This window comes from Geotrypetes seraphini, chromosome 6 (assembly GCF_902459505.1).
Source record: "Geotrypetes seraphini chromosome 6, aGeoSer1.1, whole genome shotgun sequence".
Taxonomy (NCBI): Eukaryota; Metazoa; Chordata; class Amphibia; order Gymnophiona; family Dermophiidae; genus Geotrypetes; species Geotrypetes seraphini.
Genome location: NC_047089.1, coordinates 228,652,649 through 228,675,560, shown reverse-complemented (window position 1 = coordinate 228,675,560; position 22,912 = coordinate 228,652,649). Strand labels below are relative to the sequence as shown.

The 22,912-nt window shown below is 41.9% G+C and overlaps 1 protein-coding gene across 4 annotated transcripts in view; it reads left to right on the top strand.

The window, feature by feature from the left end:
- Positions 1–22,912, top strand: part of SYNJ1 (synaptojanin 1) — a 266,393-nt gene that overhangs the window by 226,765 nt on the left and 16,716 nt on the right. For all 4 annotated transcript variants that reach the window (XM_033947942.1, XM_033947940.1, XM_033947941.1 and 1 more), the window contains 2 exons: positions 2,355–2,463; positions 12,030–12,259. In XM_033947942.1, the coding sequence (XP_033803833.1) occupies positions 2,355–2,463; positions 12,030–12,259 (339 nt within the window). The remainder of the gene's footprint in view (positions 1–2,354; positions 2,464–12,029; positions 12,260–22,912) is intronic.

Sequence of the window (22,912 nt, the reverse complement as noted above, 5' to 3'; positions counted from 1 at the left end):
GTTCGCTACGGGCTAAGGCGGGAGACAGGTTAGTGAAGCATTTGCTCTTCTTGCTGCCGGGTCCTGCCTACTTTCTGTTTCCGCGAAGGCAGGACCCGGCAGCATTTCCCCAATAGGTCCATCGCGATCTTGGGCCAATCAGCCTTCCTCTCCTCGACGGCAGAATTGACGTCGGGGAGAGGAATGCTGGTCGGCCGAAGCAGGGACAGCCTGGGGCGGCGGCGGCTTTCGGGCCTGTTATTGGTGGCGGTTTGGTTCCTGGTCCCCGATGGCAGTGGCTTGGGGAGGGCAGGGAGAAAAAAAGAAAAAGGGCAGGCAGGGAGACAGAAGGAAAGAAGAGAAACAGAAAAAAAGAAAGGGAGGCAGAGAGAAAGAAAGGGCAGGGAAGAGGAAGGAAAAGTTGGGGGGAAGGAATGAGGTCTGGAGGAGAAGAAGCATACAGGCTAAAAGAAGGGAAGAAAGATTGGATGCACAGTCAGAAGAAGAAAGTGCAACCAGAGACTCATGAAATCACCAGACAAGGTAGGAAAAATGATTTTATTTTAAATTTAGTGATCAAAATGTGTCTGAATTTATATCTGCTGTCTATATTTTACACTAAGGTCCCCTTTTACTAAACCGCAATAGAGTTTTTTAGCGCAGGGAGCCTATGAGCGTCGAGAGCAGCGCTGGGCATTCAGCGCAGCTCCCTGCACTCTAAAAACTGCTATCGTGGTTTAGTAAAAAGGGAGGGGGGTATATTTGTCTATTTTTGTATGGTTGTTACTGAGGTGATAGTGCATAGAGTCATCTGCTTTGACCTCTTTGAAAAACCCTGGAATAGGAATGATAATTAACATTTTCTATGCGTACAGTGTGCGTTGTGTTTTTTTTTAATTTTATTGTTGGTAGATCATTTTGACTTGGTCATTTTAAAAGTAGCTCGCAAGCCCAAAAAGTGTGGGCACCCCTGCCTTAGAGGTACTTAATAGATAAGAAAAGACACATAGCAACTAAATAGAACGTAGTTACAGGAAAGATCAAAGCAGAAGAAAATTCACTCCTACTATAAAAGTTGGTATCCTTGTCTTAGAAACCAAGCAGAATGTTATGTGTTGAAGCCCAGAGAATATTTTCCATACAATTCCCTTATGGTTAACCCTTTATGCTTCTTTGTTTGCAATCAGCTTGCCAGACCTAGTACATATGTCAAAAAATGTCAAGCAAGTAAAGGCTGTTTGTATTGTTATTAAGTTCCGTTCACTAACAGTACACATCAGGAAGCACAGAAAAATTTGTCCCACAATATAGTGTTTTTATTTTAAAGAAATTCTTCATAATCAGTACTATATCCTTCTCATTCACAAAAGTCATAAGGAGAGTAGATCTAGAAATAATAGTGTCATGTGACTCTACTGCGAGATCACTCTGTAGTCACCAACTGATCCAACTCTTGCTGATCATCCACAAAAAATCCATTTTTGATGTCCCTAGTCTCTAGAGAAAAAAAAACCCAATAGTGTGAATATCTGGGGTGATTCTCTGTTTTTTGTCACAGAATTGCTCAAAATGTGAAATGCTAGAATATTGCTTTTAAAGCTACTCATCAAAAGGCATTGAGGCTTTGGTGCCAGAGGATAAACTTGTTCAGACTTTGTATACAAGAAAATGTTCACTTAAGCATATAATTATAAATTTTGTCTGTAGCCCTTTCAGGACCAAGGGACATATTTGTCCCATAACTTTAAAATCCTATAAATTTTGATTGGGATAGTCTACAGTTCTAAATTTGATATGTACGGATTCCATATGATACTGCCTTTATGTAAACAAACTGGTTCCGACATTCATTCATTAGCGTCGTTGCCAGATTGACGAGAAGATTCACTTGCCACACTGTCCATAAGCCAGAAGTGTGATTTTTTAAATAAAAATAATGATATTTCACCAAAAAAATCAATTTTTTGGCATCTGCAAGCCCTTTTTACCATAAAAATGTCATCAAAACCACAAAAATTGGCCTACGATCCTTATAGAAAGAAACATAGAAACATAGAAAGATGATGGCAGAAAAGGGCTATAGCCCATCAAGTCTGCCCACTCTACTGACCCACCCCATTAAGTCTGAGTACTAATGACCTAGTTCCTTAACTCGACCCTCGTAAGGATCCTACTAGGGCATCCCATTTATTCTTAAAGTCAATAACGCTGGTGGCCTTGATCACCTGCTCTGGAAGCTTGTTCCAGTGATCTACAACCCTTTCTGTGAAGAAATACTTCCTTATGTCACTATCGAATGGTCCTGAAAGGGTTAAAGCAGTCACTAGTCCAGCAGAAACCAGCAATATGTTATGATCTGCAATTTACCATTTCAGACTATTCCTCCACGAGCTGGTGTTATCAGCATACCACAAAGTCAGGTCCATCTGTCCCTAGGAAAACTCACACCAGATGCACAAAGCAAACCAGCTGAATCATCAAAATGTAAGATTTGTCTCTTTTTTTTTTCCAGATCACCATTAATATCTGTATATTGTATTTGTGTACCCACTACAGCACACATAGACGCTTCACATGCTTCATGATATTTTTGGTGCAAGCTCTGTATAATAGAATTTAAAATAGTCCCTATGGTGTTGGTGCTTTTCTCAGAAACCAAATAAGCAATATTCATCGTATCTGTTTTCTGTCAGCTACTGATGAACGTGTAATTCTTCATCTGAAAATCCATCTATCCTTTTTTTTTGTGTATGCAAAAAGTCCATTCTGTATCGCTTGGTAGACTGGTATAGTCCTTACGAATGGGTTATATACCTCACTGCTACCAGCAGGTGGAGACTGAGCACAAACTTGTATATCAGGCTAGAATCTGCCCAACAACTCAGTCTCCATTAAAGCAGGTGGTAAGACTAATTTGGCTCCCCTCTTAGTACTGTTGGAATTTTGTTTTGGACTCCTGGGTTCCCCTTTTGTGCCGGATAGAGCTTGGACGGGTCCTGTTTGGGGATCCATCCGACCTCAGGGGTGTTAAACTCGGTGGGTCTCATGCTGGGTCCCTCCCCCCACCTTCCTCCACCTCCCTACATTTTTGTAGAGGTGCCTCAGCCGGCGGCCTGGCCCCCTGGATTGGTCAGCCTTCCAGCTTTGAGAGCCAAGGATTCTGTTCCTACTAAGTAAAAAAAAAAATCCTGAGGTGTGCCGGTCTAAAGGGCTCAATTCCCTTTAAAACTGCTATTTGTATTGGGGGGTTTCTCATCTAGCAAGTACTTTTATTACAGCTAGGGCGTTTTTCAGCACAAAGAGCACTTTTAATGGGGGAAAAATGCTCATTGTGCGAGGTACTTGTGGTCAGCGTTGTGCAGACCGGACAGGTGGGGGAGTCTCATCGGCAGCGGTTGCCAGCGGCAGGGCACCCCGCCGCATGTGCCTCACAAAGGATTCCCTTACTGCCAGAGCACCTGGGGATGCCTTTTGCACATTGGTCAGTTCCTCGGCATCAGCGTCAGGAAAGCCTCAAGCGAGCTTATGTTTCGGCATTTTTGCCAAACTTACCGGCATTCCTCGCTGAAACAGGCATACAGGTAGCCATGCTCCCTCCCAGCTCCGTACGGAAGACTCTGAGCGCAGCAGGACCGGTCTCCCGGTATTTTGTGGGTAGTTAGCCGATTTTTGGAGACCGTGGGTCGGAGAGCTCGAGAGCACGCATCCGCTCAGGTCAGACGCATCACGTGACCACATGTCTTGTCGGATCAGGTCTCCCCTGCTCTGACAGAGGCGTTTAATGCGCTCTCCGAGGAGCAGGGTTTGGGGAACCCTAATATGGCACACGTTGTGCTTTTGCCTAAGCCTGGCAAGGATCCGGCTTAGGTGGGGTCTTATCGGCCTATTTCTCTTCTTAACCAGGATGCTAAGCTTTTTGCCGCGCTTTTGGCCCATAGATTGAATGCCTTTTTGCCGCTCTTGATACATGAGGACCAAGCTAGCTTTGTGCCGGGATGCTATGCATCGATGAATCTAGCACGTGCTCTGATGGCCCTTCATTCCAGACGTGGATTGGTGGGGGACTCGGCTATTGTAGGATTGGACATGGAAAAGGCATTTGACAGCATATCCTGGCAATATCTCTGCTGGATTTTGCGGCTGTTTGGTATTGAGGGCACTATTCATCGCTGGATTTGTAGCTTATATAAGCGACCGCAAGCCCGTCTTTTAGTAAATGGTCAGTTCACTGATCCGTTTGACTTGGGCAGGGGGACACGACAGGGATGCCCGTTGTCTCCATTACTTTTTGTGTTAGCCATTGAACCATTGGCCGCTAGGATCCGTGGCGACCCGGTTCTTTAGGGTATCCGCCTGGGGGACAAGGAGAGTCGAATTAATCTTTTTGCAGATGATATTCTCCTTTATCTCGACCAACCTCGACGGGATCTGGGGAGGGTCCTTGATCTTGTTCGATCCTTTGGAGATCTTTCTAGCCTGCGAGTCAATTGTGATAAATCTGAACTGCTACCATTACGGTCCTCTAGGGTAGAGCCCTGGCATGTGAGTCTAGAGTGAAGGGACCGATGCATTATCTTGGTGTGTATTTAAGTCCTGACCTCAAGCTTTTGTATCAATATAATGTGACGCGCCATTTGGATGCGATTCAGCGTTTGTGTGAGAAATGGAAGGATCTTCCACTGGGCGTTTGGGGCCCTGTGACACTGGCTAAGATGGTACTTCTCCCCAAGATTCTGTATCCCTTGCAAACTATTCCCCTTTGGGTTACTGATAAAGAAGTGCGCTTGTTTCGTTCTACAATTTCCTCTTTCATTTGGCGTCATAAGAGAGCTAGGATTTGCTATGCCACTTTGGCTTTGGATAAATCTAGGGGCGGTTTGAACCTTCCTGATCTTCGATATTATAATGTTGCAGCTTTGTTTCGTTTTATCCATGAAGGATGGTCGGGTTGTTATAAATTTTCTTCTCGGGGCTGGATGGAAGCATGGTGTGCCCCTTATTCAGTTCTGTCCCTTCTTCATATTCCACTGTCTGTTATACCAGGGGGGGCACGGTTTGCATTTCTTTTGCCCTTGCGCCCTGCGTGGAGGTGGTGGTGGCGTCGGCAAGGGAAAACTCCGGCAGCCTCCCTTTTGCTACAATTGTATGGAAATGTTGATTTTCCACCGGGAATGGGCCAATCTTGGTTTCAACAGTGGGAGCGGAGAGGGTGTAGAACCCTTCAGGATTTTCTACACGTGGGGGGTCAGTTCCCTATTTTTGCTCAACTGCAAGACCGCTGGCACTTGCCCCAGAATCACTTCTGGGCCTACCTTCAAGCCCGGCATTATTATTTGTCCCTTGGTCGTAAATGGGGGAATGCTTGGCTCTGTGGTCCCTTGGATGTTCAGTTTTTTCAGGTGCCACCTGCTTTTAACAAATTAGCTACCTGGTATCGGATTCTGAAGAATGCTTCGAATCTGGGGCCAATGGATCGCTTGGCTTCCCAGTGGCAATCGGAACTTGGTCTTGCATTGGACCGCAGGGCCTTTCTTGATCTTTTTGCCACTGTGCAGACCTTGGGGGGCTCCACAGATTTTAGGGAAATGCAATTTAAAATTCTGCATCGAGCTTATATCTCCAGGGCACAGTGGGCATGCATGGGCCTATGGGAGGGAGCAGTCTGTACCAAATGTAATCGCTCTTTAGGTACACTTCAGCATCATTTTTTGTAATGCCCTTCTTCCACCATATGGCTGCGAGTTCTTCCATTCTTGGAGCACATTCTTCAGCGTGCTGTGCCCTGGACCTATGGTTTCCTGCTATTGGGAGATCAACGCGCTTTGATTGAGGGAGGGCTTACGCTACCCCAGCGCAGGGTTCTTTACATGGCTATCTTGGTGGTGAAAAAGCTCTTGTTGCAACATTGGGTGGCTGAGTCAGTAGCCTTTTTCCCACAGTGGATTGCTTGTTTTGCCGAGGTGGGGCGCTATGAACTTCACTGCATTCCCAGGCCTGAGACTCTTGCCCTCCGGTGTTATTCAGATTTATGGAAGCGGGCTTTAAATTTATGTCCTAATTTGGAGTCAAAGGACCCGAACCTGAGTACAGTGGTACCTCGGTTTACGAGTGCACCAGTTTGCGAGTGTTTTGCAAGACGAGCAAAACATTCGCAAACTTGGTGCCTCGTAAACCGAGCTTGCCTCGCTGTACGAGCGCCCCCCCCCCCAGCGATCCGGCATCCCCCCAGCTCGCATTGCCCCCCTCCACTGCGATCTTACTTCCCCCCCCCCCCCCCGAGCAGTCAATGACACCCTTTACCCAACTTGGCACCAGTGCCCGAAGATCCTCCCTCTTCTGGTGCGGCCTGGGCTGGGCGGTGCGTCGGAGATCCTCCTTCTTCTGGTCTGGGCTGGGCTGGATTGGCTTTGAGCATGCGCAAATGCTCAAAGCCAGCCCAGCCCAGACCAGAAGAAGGAGGATCTCCGACGCACCGCCCAGCCACGCCAGAAGAGGGAGGATCTTCGGGCACCGGCACTGGTGCCAAGTCGAGTAAAGGGTGTCATTGACTGCTTGGGAGGGGGGAAAGTAGGATCGCGGTGGAGGGGGGGCAACGCGAGTGGGGGGGATGCCAGTTCGCAGGGGGGGGAAGCTGGATTGCGGGGAGGGGTTTGGAACAGCGTCGGATTCCTCAAGGGGGGGAGAATGGAGCAGCGCCGGTAGCCTCGTGGGGGGAGGAGGTGGAACCAATCAAAGCAGTTTCCCTTACTTCCTATGGGGAAACTTGCTTTGATATACGAGCAATTTGGTTTACGAGCATGCTTCTGGAACGAATTATGCTCATAAACCAAGGTTCCACTGTACTTGATTTTTCTCGGATGGAGGCCGCGTCCTCTCTATGCTACCTCCTGGGGTGTCTGCACGGGTGGGTGTTCGTGTGTGCTGGGTGTGGTGGCTGTTTGGGGGTATGCTTGTGGGATGTTTGTTGTATGATTGTTGTGGCTTGAAGCCGGATGTTTGGGACTTGTGTGTGTTTGTTGGGGGGTTTTGTATATTAACACAAAATGTCAATTGTGTTGGGCATCCAGCCACCTGGTTTTGATACTGTGAGCTATTTGATGTTATCAATTGCTGTTTCACTACTTGTTCTGTTTTCTATGCTCTCTTCACCTCTGGTTGTATGTTCACTTCGCAATTGCTAATAAAGACATAAAAAAAAAAAAATACCGACATGCATCACCTTACACTTATCCACGTTAAACCTCATTTGCCATGTCGTGGCCTATATTACTTATAATTTTAATGCACACTATTGTCTATTTTCTGTAAACCGCTTAGAATCCTAACGGAGTTTAGCGGTATATAAGAAATAAATTACATTACATTACATTTCTCGAGCGTGTTTATGTCACGTTGCAGGTCTTCACAATCCTCCTGTGTCTTCACTTCTCTGAATAACTTTGTATCGTCTGCAAATTTAATCACCTCACTCGTCGTACCAATTTCCAGGTCCTTTATAAATATGTTGAAGAGCATGGGTCCAAGCACCGAACCCTTCGAAGGCAACGTGAGTCTATCATGGAGCCCGGGATGGGCTCCTCGATCAACTTGCGTTGCCTTCGCAATCTACTGATTGATCATGATCGACCTTTTGGGTACCCCTGATGTAGAGGGCATACTTGCAGGCGGCCGGGGGTCCTATTTCTATTTCTTCCCCGGGGTCTCTGGTTTTTCAGGAGGGGCTTTTGCCTTCCGCATCTACCCCCGTTCAGCCCCCCTCAGCATCGGTTCTGGCTCAGTTCCCCCTGCCAATCTTTGTCCAAGCGGTCGCAGGTTTCATGGGACGAGGATTTTTTGTTTGGAGATACGCCTCCTCCTGATGAGGACTTTGACCCATTGTTGGACCTTCAAGATCCTCTTGAGGGGATTGATGTGTGTTTGTTGCAGACACTGGCTGGTGAGGATGCATTGCTGGTGTGCATTTTTCATCAGGAAGAGCTTCAGGAGCTTATTCTTCAGAACACAGAATACTTTGGTGCAAAGAAATAAATAAATACAAACTCAACTTATCGGAAACCAAGAAAAAACTATTACACCTCCAAACTAGGCACCAAAGCATTAAACACAAAAAATTTATTCCTCCTGGTACGACAGCTCACTACCCCACTGAACCAAGACTCTACAGGTCACCCCAACAAAATCACTGCACACAAACTAGCAGAATTCTTTCTAAATAAAATCAAGACAGTTCAATCCGATATAGACAAAGCGATTACCACAGAACATCGTTCTCTTGACACTACAAGACATTCTACAGAACCTACAAATGCAGAACAAATCTGGACTTCGTTCTCCGGCTTGTCCATCTCAGAAACAACAAAACTACTATCCAAACTGTCAGCACGTCACAGTCCCCTAGACAACTGCCCCACCTACCTCCTTGCAACCGTGCCCGAAGAAATCATCATCTGGATCACCAACTTTCTCAATAATAGCACTTACTCCCATACCAAAAAATCCAAAGGAATCTCTCCATGACTTTCAACTACAGACCCATCGCTGGCATATGTATTCTAACAAAAATCATCGAGACCCACATAAGTAAACAACTTGCAGTCTACATTGAACAACATTCATGTCTCCACCTAACCCAATTCAGATTCCATCAACAACACAGCACTGAATTTCTTCTCATCCTCACTAATCACAAAAACTAAACAACTACTCAGTATGGGACTTCAGGCAATACTCCTGCAATTTGACATTTCAGCTGCCTTTGACTCCATGGATCATCACCTTCTATTAACAAAACTGTCAGAAATTGGTATAACTGGAACAGTTCTAAAATGGTTCTCTGACTTCCTACAAAACAGAGAATAAATACATCGTTAAAAAGAATGAAGAGATTTCCAAACCCTGGAAGGCCTTCTGTGGGGTGCCTCAAGGTTCTCCACTTTCCCCCATCCTGTTTAACCTTTTCATGAGTTCCCTTGGAAACATCAAATTCGATGATGAAAGCAGAACCGAAAGGCACAGGCGGAATAGAAATCTCTAATGTAATGTAATGTAATAATGTCCTACGCAGATGACATTCTGCTCCTCATCCCCACAAACAACAACCAGTCAGATGTCACCAACAAAGTATCAACCGATATTGAAAGAATCCAAAATTGGGCAATAATCAACAAGCTAAAACTAAATCAAACCAAACTCTTATTCTTCCACACAGCCCAACAGACAGCACTGACAAGCATCACTCTCCGAACGGACCACACCCTCACAGTTGATAAAACCTCCAAAATCCTAGGCTGCATTCTTGACTCCACACTAACCATGGAAGCACAAATCTCTAATATTTGGAAAAAGTCCCTCTTCACCATGAGGCAACTAAGACTCATCAGGTACTTTCATCAACATCACTTTGCTCTGATTGTATAGTCGATGATCCTAACACAGCTGGACTACTGTAACTCTGCCTACATGGGTATCAACAGCGCACTAACCCACAAAACGCAACTCATACAAAACACAGCTGTAAGACTCATTTTCAACCTGAAAAAATATGACTCGATATCAGCCTTCATCAGGCACCTACAGTGGCTATCCATCCCATCACAAATAAAATTTAAAACTTCATGCATCATATACCAAATAATTCACTCATCCAACTCTTCTCAAAAGCATGGTCCACCTCCCACAGAACCCTTAACAGGATACTACTGAACCTCCCTTCAACAAAGAATCTCCAGTACAAGCAAATCTTTCACTCCATCTCCATGCTCAACTTCCTTGGAGTGAAAACCTAGAATGACCTCGCTGAAACGACCAAAACAGAACCCAATTACATCACATTCCGGAAAAAACTGAAAACTAGCCTTTTTGATACTTAAACTTCTCAGATCTTCCCTTGCCCCATGTTTCCCCTTTTATCTTTCCCTACTCTCTTCTCTCCTCTCTCTTCTCTTTGTAAGTCGCCTTGAGCCTGCTTAGATATGTGTGACGCAGAAATAGAAGATTAGATTAGATTTTGTCAGTTTTGTGCTTTGAGGACGTGAAAGAGCTCCTGAAGTGGTAAACCCCCTGCTTCGGCGGATCCGGGCAGCCTCCTGTTCTTTTCCTATGCATCAGGATATTCGGGATATGGGGCACGTGCAATCAAAGTCGCCGGATGTGCCCTTTTGTTTGCCGCAGTCCATAGCTCGGCTTTATCCCATTCCTGATGGGGATAGGAATACCTTTAAGTCTCCTGTGGTGGATGCAGTGGTTTCGGCTATTGCGCTCAGGCATACGGTGCCAGTTGAAGGCGGTTTGGCCTGGCAGGACCCTCAGGATCGTAAGTTGGAGTCTCTTCTTAAGCAAAGTTTTGATGTAGCTGCCTTGGCAGTCCAGGTGGCGATTTGTGGTGTTCTGATGGCCCGGGCTTGTTTCCGGTGGTCTGAGTGAGTTCTGAACTGCGAATCTGATGACTGATCCTTGGTGGATCAGGAGGTGGCTAAGATTGAGCTTGGCGCTTCTTATCTTTCAGATGTCATGTATGATCTGTTGCAGGCTTCGGCCAAGTCTATGGCTCTGAGTGGCTTCTCGCCGAACCCTAAGGCTCCGGGGTTGGTCGGCGGATGTGGCATCTAAGGCTAAGCTTAGTAAATTTCCTTTTCGAGGCTCTTTCCTATTTGGCAAGGAGTTGGACATGCTGGTTCAGGCCTTGACTAACTCTAAAGTGCCCCGTCTTCCTGAGAACTGTCCTCGCCCGCCTTTGCAGGGTGGTGTCACCTGGGAGCGTTTGTGTGATTTTCATCAATACCACCCTGGTTGGGTAGTGGCTTCTTTTCCTTCAGTGTATGCAGTCCTTTCAGGGTGCCCGCTGGGGAGTCATGACTCCTCCGGAGATATCTCCTCTGCCCACCCGGCCCAATTGTTCCTTGCGGGCCCTTCCCTTGGGCTGGTGGGAGCCCAGTTGCGGGAGTTTTTCCAGGAGTGGGCCGAGATCACAGGATCAGGGTCATGGAAGTGGTCATTTGAAAGGTATGAACCGAGCACTCCGGGTTCTGTCTTTTCACTTGAGGACCCTGAGATCTGTCATTCTGGTGGTCCAGCCTAGGGAGTTTCTGACTTCTCTCGATCTGACAGAGGCCTACCTGCATGGTCTGATTCGGGCCTCCCATCCTTCGTTGTGCGATTTTGGGAAAGCACTATTAGTTTGGAGGTTTTAAAATAAATTTTAATTAGTATTTTCATAAACATACATCTTATACCTATATAACACAATCCAACATACATAATATTATATCGAATACAATATGAAATATACTATGTAGCCATACAGTCATCCAAAATAAAGGAAAGACACATATTATAACTCAAAAATTAATAATAAACAATTAAAACATGAATGTAGAACAAAAAAAAAGCTGCAGAGTCTCTTTACAGAAATAGAGGAGCCTAGAGTGTTATAGTAGGTTCCTATAAAAGTCATCTAGTGGGGCCCATTTCATACTGAAACTAGCAATATTGTTATGTTTAAAAGCTATAATTTCTTCATATTTCCCAATTATACACAAGTGATTCCACCATTCATAAAAAATGAGATTAGAATTATCTTTCCAATTGCAGGCAATATGATGGATAGTCAGAGCCATCATAGTGTCAAAAATTTTAGAGGTTCGAGGAGCACAAAATAATGGTTCTGTAAGAGATAGAAATACCACTGTCCAAAAGGGTTATAGAAAGTATTCTCGGCCAAATGCTTGACCAGAACAGATGTATATTGGGGCACTCATAAAGGAGATGTATAAGGGAACCAGGCTGCAATTTGCAGGACCAACACTTCCCTGATGAGTTTGAAAGTTTGAACTTGGCAATTTTATTACGGGTCAAGTAAGCCAGGATATAATGAAGTCTACCAACACCATCCTCTAAGGCTTCTGCAAGACCAAATTAAAGCTTAGAAGCCACAATGTTGGTACTTACTGGGATATAAAAATACTAACTTCCAGAATGAAATGTCATCTTTATTTGTTTTAATGCCTTTATCAAAAGCATATTCATTAAATGTATCTTCTTTGTTACTCTAGTGTCTCCGTTGCTTCCTGAGCCTCTAAAGCCACGGCTTGCAGCTGCCATTCAGCCTATTATCCCTCCTCCACCACCTTCCCAAAAACTACCAGAGCCACTGTTGCCTGCGACATCACGTCTCACATCTGAGACAACTCCTGTGCAATCATTGGATGCACCACCTCAGCCACCACCTCGTAGCAGGTCATCCCAAAACCTACCTTCAGAGCCTGTGTTTTCTCAGCAGCAAGTAAGTATAGCAGTCCTCCCGTTCTGTGAATATGTAGAAACATGATGGCAGATCATGCCCATCCACTATCTCCTCCTCATCCTAAAATATCCCATGTGCCTGTTCCACTCTTTCTTGAATTCTGACAGTCTTTGTCTCCACCACCTCTACCAGGAGACTATTCTACGCATCTACCACCCTTTCTGTAAAAAATGGTAGACCGAAGCTTAACACCTTCTGCCAGTGGTCTTTCTGACTATGGCCCTTTTGGATAAAGAAATTTAAACAATCTATGCCTTTTAGCAGACTCTCCTAGGAATTTTATTTTACAGATATAATAGTAAAATGTTTCTTTCATTAGTCTTTTTAGTTGATATTTACTATTTTTCACCACCAGTTGTTTAATTAAAACCTTGCTGATTAGAAAAACGGCCACGCCATATATGTTAGATAAGGACATTTCCATAAAAATAACAGTGAATATAAAAGTTGGAGGACTGAAGATACTGGGCAGACTCTGAGGAGCTATGACTAGCAACTAACTGGAAAATTAGAACAGGGATGCAAGCATCCCAAAGGAAAGAAAGATCACAGTGAGAGGCATGTGTACTATTGGCCTAAGTGGGGCCTAACAAGTGGTTAACTCTGGATAGGCAAATTTTTGTTACTTTTGTATACAGGCTACCACTTTTCCCCATGATCATTAAGTTGTTTTTGTTACCAGACTGATTCTCCAGAATTATGAAGTTTTGTGCATAGACTATTAGAAACTTGCAAATTTCAGTGGTCATTTTATAGTAGGGGTGGGCCACATCCTAGTTGGATTTTCAAGATTTTGCCAATGAATATGTATGCATACAATGGAAACAGTACATGCAAATCAAGCTCATGCATATTCATTGTGGAAATCTTGAAACCTGACTGAGTCGTGGTTTACAGAATCATGGATTAATATCAGACTCCCAGAGACATGGAAATCTACAGCTTTTTAGTGGTTTGTTTTCTTTTCAGATGTAAATTTTTTTCATGTTAGCAGATGCTCATTTTTCATTAATAACTTAGAGTAATATCTTAGAAACACGGTATTTTTAATAGTCTAAAAATTATGCTCTAGAATCTAGATATGGAGTGTTCAATCTTAGTCCTCAAGGGCCTCAATCCAGTCAGGTTTTCTGGATTTCCCCAATGAACATGTACAAGATCTATTTGCATACACTACCTCTTTTGTTTGCAAATAGATCTCATGCATATTCATTGTGGAAATTCTGAAAACCCAACCTGGCTATTACTGAGGTTGGTTATCCTTGATCTAGATGGAACAAATGTCAGATGTGGGACCTTGACCTCTTAGGTTCTGTCTGGACACATACTATATCTAAGAGTATCTCCTACTATCAGATAAACAGATTGGACAAAAGGTACAGTGAAGATGCTTCTTCATTAGGGATGTTGGCTGCATAAATCATCCATTGCACAATGAATTTTTCATGCTACCACTTCAGGTTTTTTAAAATGCTGTAAATGCGCACACACAGCTAAAGTTCAATATTTAAGAATATAATGTCCAATAAAGCATTTTTACAAGATTTTCTTAGGAGGATGATGTTGGCGTTATCATGATTGAGTTTAATTATCAGAACCTTAGAGGAGATGCCTAGGGGTCTAAAAGTTGGGGAGGGGAACAAAAAAGTCTGAAAGTTTGCATAGGATGCCACCTAATACATTTATACTATCATGTATTTATTTGAGCTTATGTGATTAGAAGTTGGGGTTGAAGACTCAAATGCCATATCCTCTCTACTGTCATGTGTCCACTACTTGGGGATTTGTACAATTTTTATTCTTCTCCCTCAGTGTCCTACCTCTTATCTACCATCCTTGGTTCCACCTGGAACTTGATACATTTATACCAGGGATCTCAAAGTCCCTCCTTGAGGGCCACAATCCAGTCAGGTTTTCAGGATTTCCCCAATGAATATGCATTGAAAGCAGTGCATGCACATGGATCTCATGCATATTCATTGGGGAAATCCTGAAAACCCAACTGGATTGCGGCCCTCAAGGAGGGACTTTGAGACCCCTGATTTACACAGTCTGGTCATTTGAAATGGTTTACAATGCTGAGAAGTATTCCCTGCTCCCCTGCTGCCTTCACCCCTGGCCAACCAAAGGAGCAAATTGAGATTAGAATTATCCTTCCAACTGCCAAGTTACATTTTAAAAACTAAGGTTGTTCTAGTTAACAAGACTTAGTGCTTAAACTTCAAAATAACTTCAACATTAATGTGAAAAGAAAAATGAAAAGTCTTAGCATATATCTAGTTTTTTATGACCAGATGACATATAAATATTACGACAGTGTACAGTTGGTTCCTGGGTAATATGCACCAAATAAAAGATATAATTTGAGCTCCCCATTTTCCACCAGAATAGCCATTATTAAACCTAATGACATATTAAACATTAGTACTTGAATCAAAGTTATCTTATGTTAAAGATGTATTTGAAATATACCCACAATAATTCTTTTCCCATATTTAGGAAAAAAAATAAAATATCTATAAGCGATGTCAAGGTTACATTAATGCCTTATAATTTTCCTCCTAATACTTTCCTTTACTATTCGTCTCTTTCTCACAAGCAGGAGCAATCGTCAGGGTAACAGGTACTTGATTGTTTAAGCATCTTCTGTGTCATGCATATTAAAAAATATGTTGGTAAATAAGATGTATGGATCTTCTTTTGCTTCATACATCCCATCACCCATTTTATAAACCACTTTAATTCATGTTTGTAATTAACTCTGTGGCTGTAATTTTGTCATGGTAAGTTTGGGGGAAATTACAACAGCTCCAGGCTTGTAACATATATGGCTTCCCAGTTTAAATGCTTCTCTTTGCAAACCACTTTGTAAAATGGCAAAATTACTTTTTTTGAGAGTAAAAAAGTTTCATCACTCCCAAAAATTCTCAGTGAAAGAATGACGTTTTGGTAATAACTTTGAAAAGCCATCGTTTGTAACTCCAATAAGCATGACAAATACGCAGCTTTAATCATGCCATAAAATTTCCTTTCTCACTTGTTTTCTTCAGTATTTATTTTAAAATGTTTTTTAGTTATCTGTTAGTGTTTAGGAAATGCTGTTTTGACTTCATTATATTAACAACATTGGCTATGTAAAAATCTTAATAATGAGGAAAGATAACTTGTGTCATAGTCATTAAAGCAGTCTCATCTGAAATACAGCACAAATTGATTCTGTAGGTGGTGGAAATCATTCATTTATTTCTTTAAATCTCCCCTCTCCCAGTCAAATGTGAATTTTTAATACTTTTCTGGTATAGCTAAAAGAAAATGTGATTTAGATGAGATTTTCAATATGTTAAAAAGAAAACAGTTTTCATAATTCTAACCATGCCACTGAGCTCAGGGAAGATATTAATTTCTAACCTAGTCTACAGTTAAGACTTTTTCTTTCCAAATAAGTCATTTCAGTTATTGACTTCCAGTTATTGCCTAATGAGGTCATAAGGTTTAGGACCTGAACAAACGCCTTGAGATAAGCTATTGAATTGAACACAAAACCATATCAATTAATATGAAAATACCCTCAATTATTTTTATTTCCAGCCCTGCTCTTAAGATTTATATATTTAGTTTCTCTAATATGCACATTAAATTGTGGTAATAAAAACTGACAATATGATGGAAGAGAATGCCAAAAGAAATACATGCTTTGGTTTGTTCTTCACAGACATGTTTGAGAGTATAGTTTAATTCTGATTTAGTAGAAACAATTAAAAAACATGAAGGACCAATTTCCTCAATAAGTATGAGACTTGCAGGGTTATTAAGTGTAATCAAGAAATAAAGGCATTTTATTGAGATTTTTATATATGAACATGCATGCCTACTAATTTGTACTCTTATCATAAATGACATTTTAGCAGCATTGCTGTGCATCCATAGTCCCAATTGTAGCCTTTAACATAGGGAGTTATAGCAATTTTTTAAATTGTCCTAGCCACCACACATGGCCATTTAGATTTATAAATATTTTGTGTGTATAGAATGGTCCTTATGAAATTGCTGCAGTGTATACATGCATTAAGGTAGGTCCTTTGAAAACGCTGCACCTACCTTTATGAGATATGCACGTAGGTGGTCCTGGTGATAGAGAATGGGCAGAAGGGGGATGAGGTTAGCATCCACAAACTTACCGTGTTGTGTTTCCCCGAAAATAAGCCCTTTCATGATTTTTAAAGATGCTCCTAATATAAGCCCTATCCCAAAAATAAGCCCTAGTTAAAATCAACCCCCGACTCAATCCCTGACACTAGTGCTACCTGATTTGCCAATTATCTCTCGCTTCCTGTCCTCCATTCTTCTTCTTTCCTTTCTCTACCCCCCCCCATGTGCAGCATCTTTCCTCGCCTCACCCATCCCCTTGTGCAGCGGCTCCGAGACTTCCAGTGCTGCTTCGTGTTCTTCCCCGCCAGGGTCTTCCCTCTGCTGCAGCTCGTTTAGAACGCTGCCGTCACTGCTGTTTTTGAGGCTTCGGAGCAGAGGTATGTCAGGCTCACGGTGGGAGGGTCGGTGGAGTTCCGCTGCACGGAAGGTTGGGAGGGAGGGATAGAAAGATGCTGCAAAGGGAGGGCCCGGCCCTGGTGGGGAAGGACATGAAGCAGCCCGTTCAGAGCACTGCCGCTGTTTTTGGAGGCCTCTGAGCTGCTGCACAAGGGGATGGGTGAGGAAAGATGCTGCACATGGCGGGGAGAGAAAGAAAAGAGGAAGAATTGGGGTGGAGGAGAGGAAGGGAGAGATGATTGTTGTACATGGAAAAAAAAAATAAGACATTCCCCGAAAATAAGCCCTAGTGCGTTTTTTTGAGCACAAATTAATATAAGACCCTGTCTTATTGTCAGGGAAGCACGGTAGCTACTTCAGAGCATGTGTAACTTTGTGCTGGAGCCTTCCAATAGACACTTCTGTAGAAGGTACATACAGTAGGCCTATAGATGCACATGTGCCTTCCCTACTTATCATTCTTTTAAAATTTCCCACCACAAGGTTTGAATCAGACCTTAAGAATTTTTTAGGTAGGAAATGGGAAATGTCCTCTCTAAGAGATCCTTTTGCTAAAGTTCTAATGGACTTAGCACACACTAAATGCTAAGAAACCCATTTTATATCTGTAGGCTTCTTAGAATTTAGTATGGGTTAATTTTATTAGCTTGTGCTGAGCATTAAAAGGTGCACATAGTTCCTAAATAATAGATTTTATGAACCTTCATCTTTAATCATTGTTTTATTTTAGAATTTGTCCAATCTTTAGCATCTAAAGTGAATTTATTCTTTTTTAGGGGATTTTACTGCTCCTTTTTAATCCACTCCCAAATCATGTTTACCTTTGTTTCAGATACCATCCAAGTCCCATAGTACAATGCTAAAAGCAATGATCTGTCTTTAAGTCCTTGTGGATCTTGGTTTAAGGTGCAGAAAAAAGCTATTCCTGCTACTGAGAATTTCTAGTTATTTCTCAGCAATAATTGTCTGTTTCTAAAAATGTTACTGTTTTCCATGTAAATGTTTGTGTCAAAATTAACTCCCTTGATACTTCCTATGAAGAACACTACTATATCCGCAACCTACATCTGTATGATCATATCACCTGTAGTATATCATAGGAATTGGGCTCATAAGAACTAACATGGCCACCCTTCTTCCCCCATTTCATTGTCCTTTAACTTTACATTTTGACAAATGAGACATTGAAAAATTATCAAAATAACTGAAAAACCTAAATAGAATGTAAGAATTTTTATTTTTAAAAATTGTTTATTTAATGGGAACTGTAAGTTTTATTTGTTTATATTTTTATGTTTAAAAAATGAATGACCTATAAAATAAGTAGCCAAAATAATTATTCAGTAAAACACTTGCTCAGAATGCCTTATTTAATAGACCACATTCTATTCTAAAATATAAAAACTTTAATAAAATCTAAAAATCTTTAGCATACACAAAGGGGCTGCATATAAACACTATCTGCATAAAAATAATAACATATTTTGCTCTTTTTGGGCCCCTTTTACAAAGTCACGGTAGCAAGGCCTATGTGTCAAATATAATACACCCCGTTCAATTCCTATGGGCTGTGTCAAATTTGCCATGCCGGGATTCACTATCGCAATTTTGTAAAAGGGGCTCTTGGTGTGCTTTAATTTGACACACAATGATCTTATTTTTTCATCTGTTACTATACCAAAAAATAAAAACCAATCTGCTATTTTATATCATTAAAGTATGTATTTGCAAGAATAATTATTTAAATTTACACCAGCTTTCAGGAATAAATTCATATTACTTTTACATTTTCATGTGACTTTGCCTTTATGTGTGTGCTAAGGAAAGAGATTCTTTCTAATTATATCATGCTCCCAAGAACAATCAGGAAAGTGATTAATTTTGTATTTGTTCTGTGTTTGTGACACCATAGACAAGGGCATCTTACAACAATTGATAACATGATTGTGGTATAAATTAGGTGAGAAAGAAAATCAATTTAATTAAATCTGCTTTGAAAAGGTGAAGTTTGATTGGCTGCATGGGCTCTTGTATACCTTGAGACAGTTTTTCCAAGGAGAGAGGGGTTTAGAACTAGAACAGAGAATAGAAGCGAGACAGGGATTGATGGAGTATAGAACAATTTGCAGTGTATGTTTAGCTACTGCTGTTAAGCAGAAAGAACAAGCATTTAATGTAAAATAAAATTTGTAATTGGCTCCAAATTTTGATAGGAGAGGCATGGGAGTGTCAAAAGTTGGTATACTAAGGGGCTATTGTTCAAAGCCTAGCACCAGCTTTAAAAATCAGTTAGTGCCAGACAAGCACACTCAATAATGTGCAAAGGATATTCAGAGCACGCGTATTAATATGTGTACCAAATATGGCTGTAAATTGCATTGAAATTCATTTAAATGAATGCAAATGAGATCAATTAGTATTCCTTACCACTGCAGTGCACAGAAGCAAATTCTTGCCTTAACACTGAAAATGCCAGCTCGGGGATGGCATTGAAGGTTTTTAGGAGAGGATTTCTTGTCAATCTTGCACATTAAACTGTGGGTTTTGTCCTCTTTTGTAAGAAGAAGGAAACCCATGAAAGTTTTAAGTGCCGTAGTGAGAAACAAATACTGTACATGCAAGTTCAGGCAAAACTGAGCATTACAGCAGAAGTTGTCTTGTGTTAAAATATGAGCCTTTCAAAAATGAAGTGCAATCAATTTTTGAAAGGCTTATACAGTATTTACAGACGTAGACGAATAGTACCAGTGTGTGCTTGCACTTCTATTTTTTTGTCTAGATGTGCACAAGAGCCATGCTTACCACAAAAATGATCCTCCCCCACTTTCATTTTACTAGTGTGAATTAGGTGCACTTATCATTTGCACAGAATTTCTCCTGAGCATTGCTTCACCATGTTTCTACATTTGTCCTGTGTTATGGGCTTTTATGTTACACATTTTAGTGCCAGTTTTTGAGCATCTGTCCCCCCAAATGCTACATTTATCCCTTTAATTGGCAGATGGTAAAAATGGCTGCTTTATGTAACTTGAATGAGAGCAATAGTGCCAATAACAGGCATTTGGAGATGCAGATTTCCAATAAAAGAGACATAGAAATACATATTGCTTTTGAGCAACAGTGCCAAATAAAGGGTTAAAGGACTTTGAGTGAACCAAGGATCTTGCATCCACTTCCACGTTGCAAGAGATACTGATTACTCTTTTCAGTACGTCCTCCTCCTTCCTGTTCTCTGTTGCCTCCAGTCAGTTATTTCTTCTGCAAGCGAGCCTACAGGAGCAACTTTGATCTGCTCAATCTTCTTGTTTTTCAAGTATTTTGTGCAGTTTTTCTCATGATTTGTGTTTATGTTCATCTCCAGTGACTGCCTAGCCTTCGTGAGAGGAGCAGACTTTGGTCTGTAGATGGCAGGTGGATTCCTCAGGGACCTTTTTAGCTAGCCTGCTTGAACTGTGGAGCTTGGGGTTTTACCCTATTATTGCTCACTTCTTGACTTGATGAGGAGTGGTAGCACAGGCTGTATAGGCACCAATTGCATTTCTTTGAAGTGCACGCAGTGTCAGCTGCATTTCCTCCCTCCTATTCATGGCATTTAGAGGTCCCAGGGGTTGAGGCTCAGTCTGGTTCTGGCCTGACTGGCAGCTGAAGAGTCAGAAGAGCCAGCTTTTCTGGTGCCCACAGGGCAGTTTGGGGAGGAGGGTCTGAATTTGTAGTTTTTAAGGATCTATTTTGTTGTAGCCGTGTTCCCTCTCCCCCCCCCCCAAAAAAAAATCCTTAAACTGCTAATTTCTGAGGTCCTCCAGTGAAGGTATAGCCATTTTTTTAGCTGGAAATCCTGGTGGTGGCCATCTTGGATTTTTCAAACTTCTTCAAAAAGCCTCATTTTTTATTCTAACCATCAGGAATGGAATCCTCATGTTACAATGCCATGAATTCATGTGAAGTTTGTGCCGGATGGGCACCTGAAGAGCGCCCTTGCACAGCATGTTCTGCTTTACATATTGGGGAAGCAGAAACCTCAGGTTCAGCCTTTGACCACCTTAGTAGTGCTGCCAAATGACTGTTGGGATGAATAGGGGATGATTTTGCCCTCTTGGGATCCCATAGTTTCAAGTTTCAAGTTTTATTTATATTTGATTAATCGCTTAATTAAATTATTTCTAAGCGAGTTACAGTTTGTAAATAAACATGATATTAAAACAGTAAATAACATAAAATATTGAAAATTTAACAATTTATACATTAAAAAAAAAAAGGATAAAACATGTTAGTAAAATATAAAATTACGAATTATATATTATGAGGTACAAAGAACATAAAATTACAGAAATTTTAACTTAACAATTATATACTAAAATAAGAATTCAATAATATAACGGATCTTGACATTTAAAAAGAGCACATGATTAATTTTAAATGTTAAAAGCGTATTTAAATAAAAAGCATTTTAAATTCTTTTTAAAATCGTTTAAGTTATTTATTTCTCTGCAGCACTGCAGCACTAGTTCCTAGTAACATAAGAACATAAGAACTGCCATCTCCGGATCAGACCTTTGGTCCATCAAGTCCGGCGATCCGCGCACGCGGAGGCCCTGCCAGGTGTACCCTGGCGTAATTTATAGTCCATCATATCTTTATATGCCTCTCTTAAGGAGATATGCATCTAGTTTGCTCTTGAAGCCTAGGACGGTCGATTCCGCAATAATCTCCTCTGGGAGGGCATTCCAGGTGTCAACCACTCTCTGAGTGAAGCAGAACTTCCTGACATTAGTCCTGAACCTGTCCCCCCTTAGCTTCATTTCATGTCCTCTAGTCCGTGTCAAATTGGACAATGTAAATAATCTTCTCTGCTCTATTTTGTCGATTCCTTTCAGTATTTTGAAGGTCTCGATCATATCCCCACGCAGTCTCCTTTTCTCTAGGGAGAACAATCCTAGTGTTATAAGTCTATCCTCGTATTCCAGTTTCTCCATACCCTTCACCAGTTTTGTTGCTCGTCTCTGCACCCTCTCCAGCAGTTTTATATCCTTCTTTAGGTAGGGAGACCAATGTTGGACGCAGTATTCCAAGTGTGGTCTGACCATTGCCCTATAAAGCGGCATTATAACTTTCTCCGATCTACTCGAGATTCCTTTCTTTATCATGCCCAACATTCTATTTGCCTTCTTTGCCCCAAAGTGAAAGAAAGCGCTCTAATTCTCCTCTTGAAAGGGGTTATCATTCAAGGTACTGAAGGGAATAGACTTAGTAGATAAGGACAGGTTGTTCACCCTCTCCAAGGTAGGGAGAATGAGAGGGCACTCTCTAAAGTTGAAAGGGGACAGATTCCGTACAAACGTAAGGAAGTTCTTCACTCAGAGAGTGGTAGAAAACTGGAACGCTCTTCTGGAGTCTGTCGTAGGGGAAAACACTCTCCAGGGATTCAAGACAAAGTTAGACAAGTTCCTGCTGAACCAGAACGTACGTAGGTAGGGCTAGTCTAAACTAAACTAAACCTTAAGTTTATATACCGCATCATCTCCACGGATGTGGAGCTCGGCACGGTTTACAAGAACTTAAAATATTGGAAGAGAAGGAAAAAAAAGGTTTACATGAACTTATATATAGAAGAGAAGAGTAAGGGGGGATAGAATTACATTTTAGTGAAAAGCCAGGTTTCAGTTAGGGCAGGGGTCTGCAACCTTTAAGACATAAAGAGCCACTTGGACCCATTTTCGAAAAGAAAAAAAAACTTGGAGCCGCAAAACCATTATAAAACAAATCTAACACTGCATATATTGTTTCTTATCTTAATGCTATATACAGGATCACTAAATTGAAAATAAAATCATTTTTCCTACCTTTGCTATTTGGTGATTTCTATGAGTCTCTGGTTGCACTTTCTTCTTCTGACTGTGCATCCAATCTTTCTTCCTTTCTTTCAGCCTCCTGTATGTTTCCTCTCCTCCAGACCTCATTCTCTCCCCCAACTTTTTCTTTCTGTCTCCCTGTTCCCCCTTCTTTCTGTCTCCGTGCCGTCCCCCAAGCCACTCGGTTTGCTGTCATCGCAATCGGGGAACAGCCCCCAAGCCACCGCCGTCCCAAGCT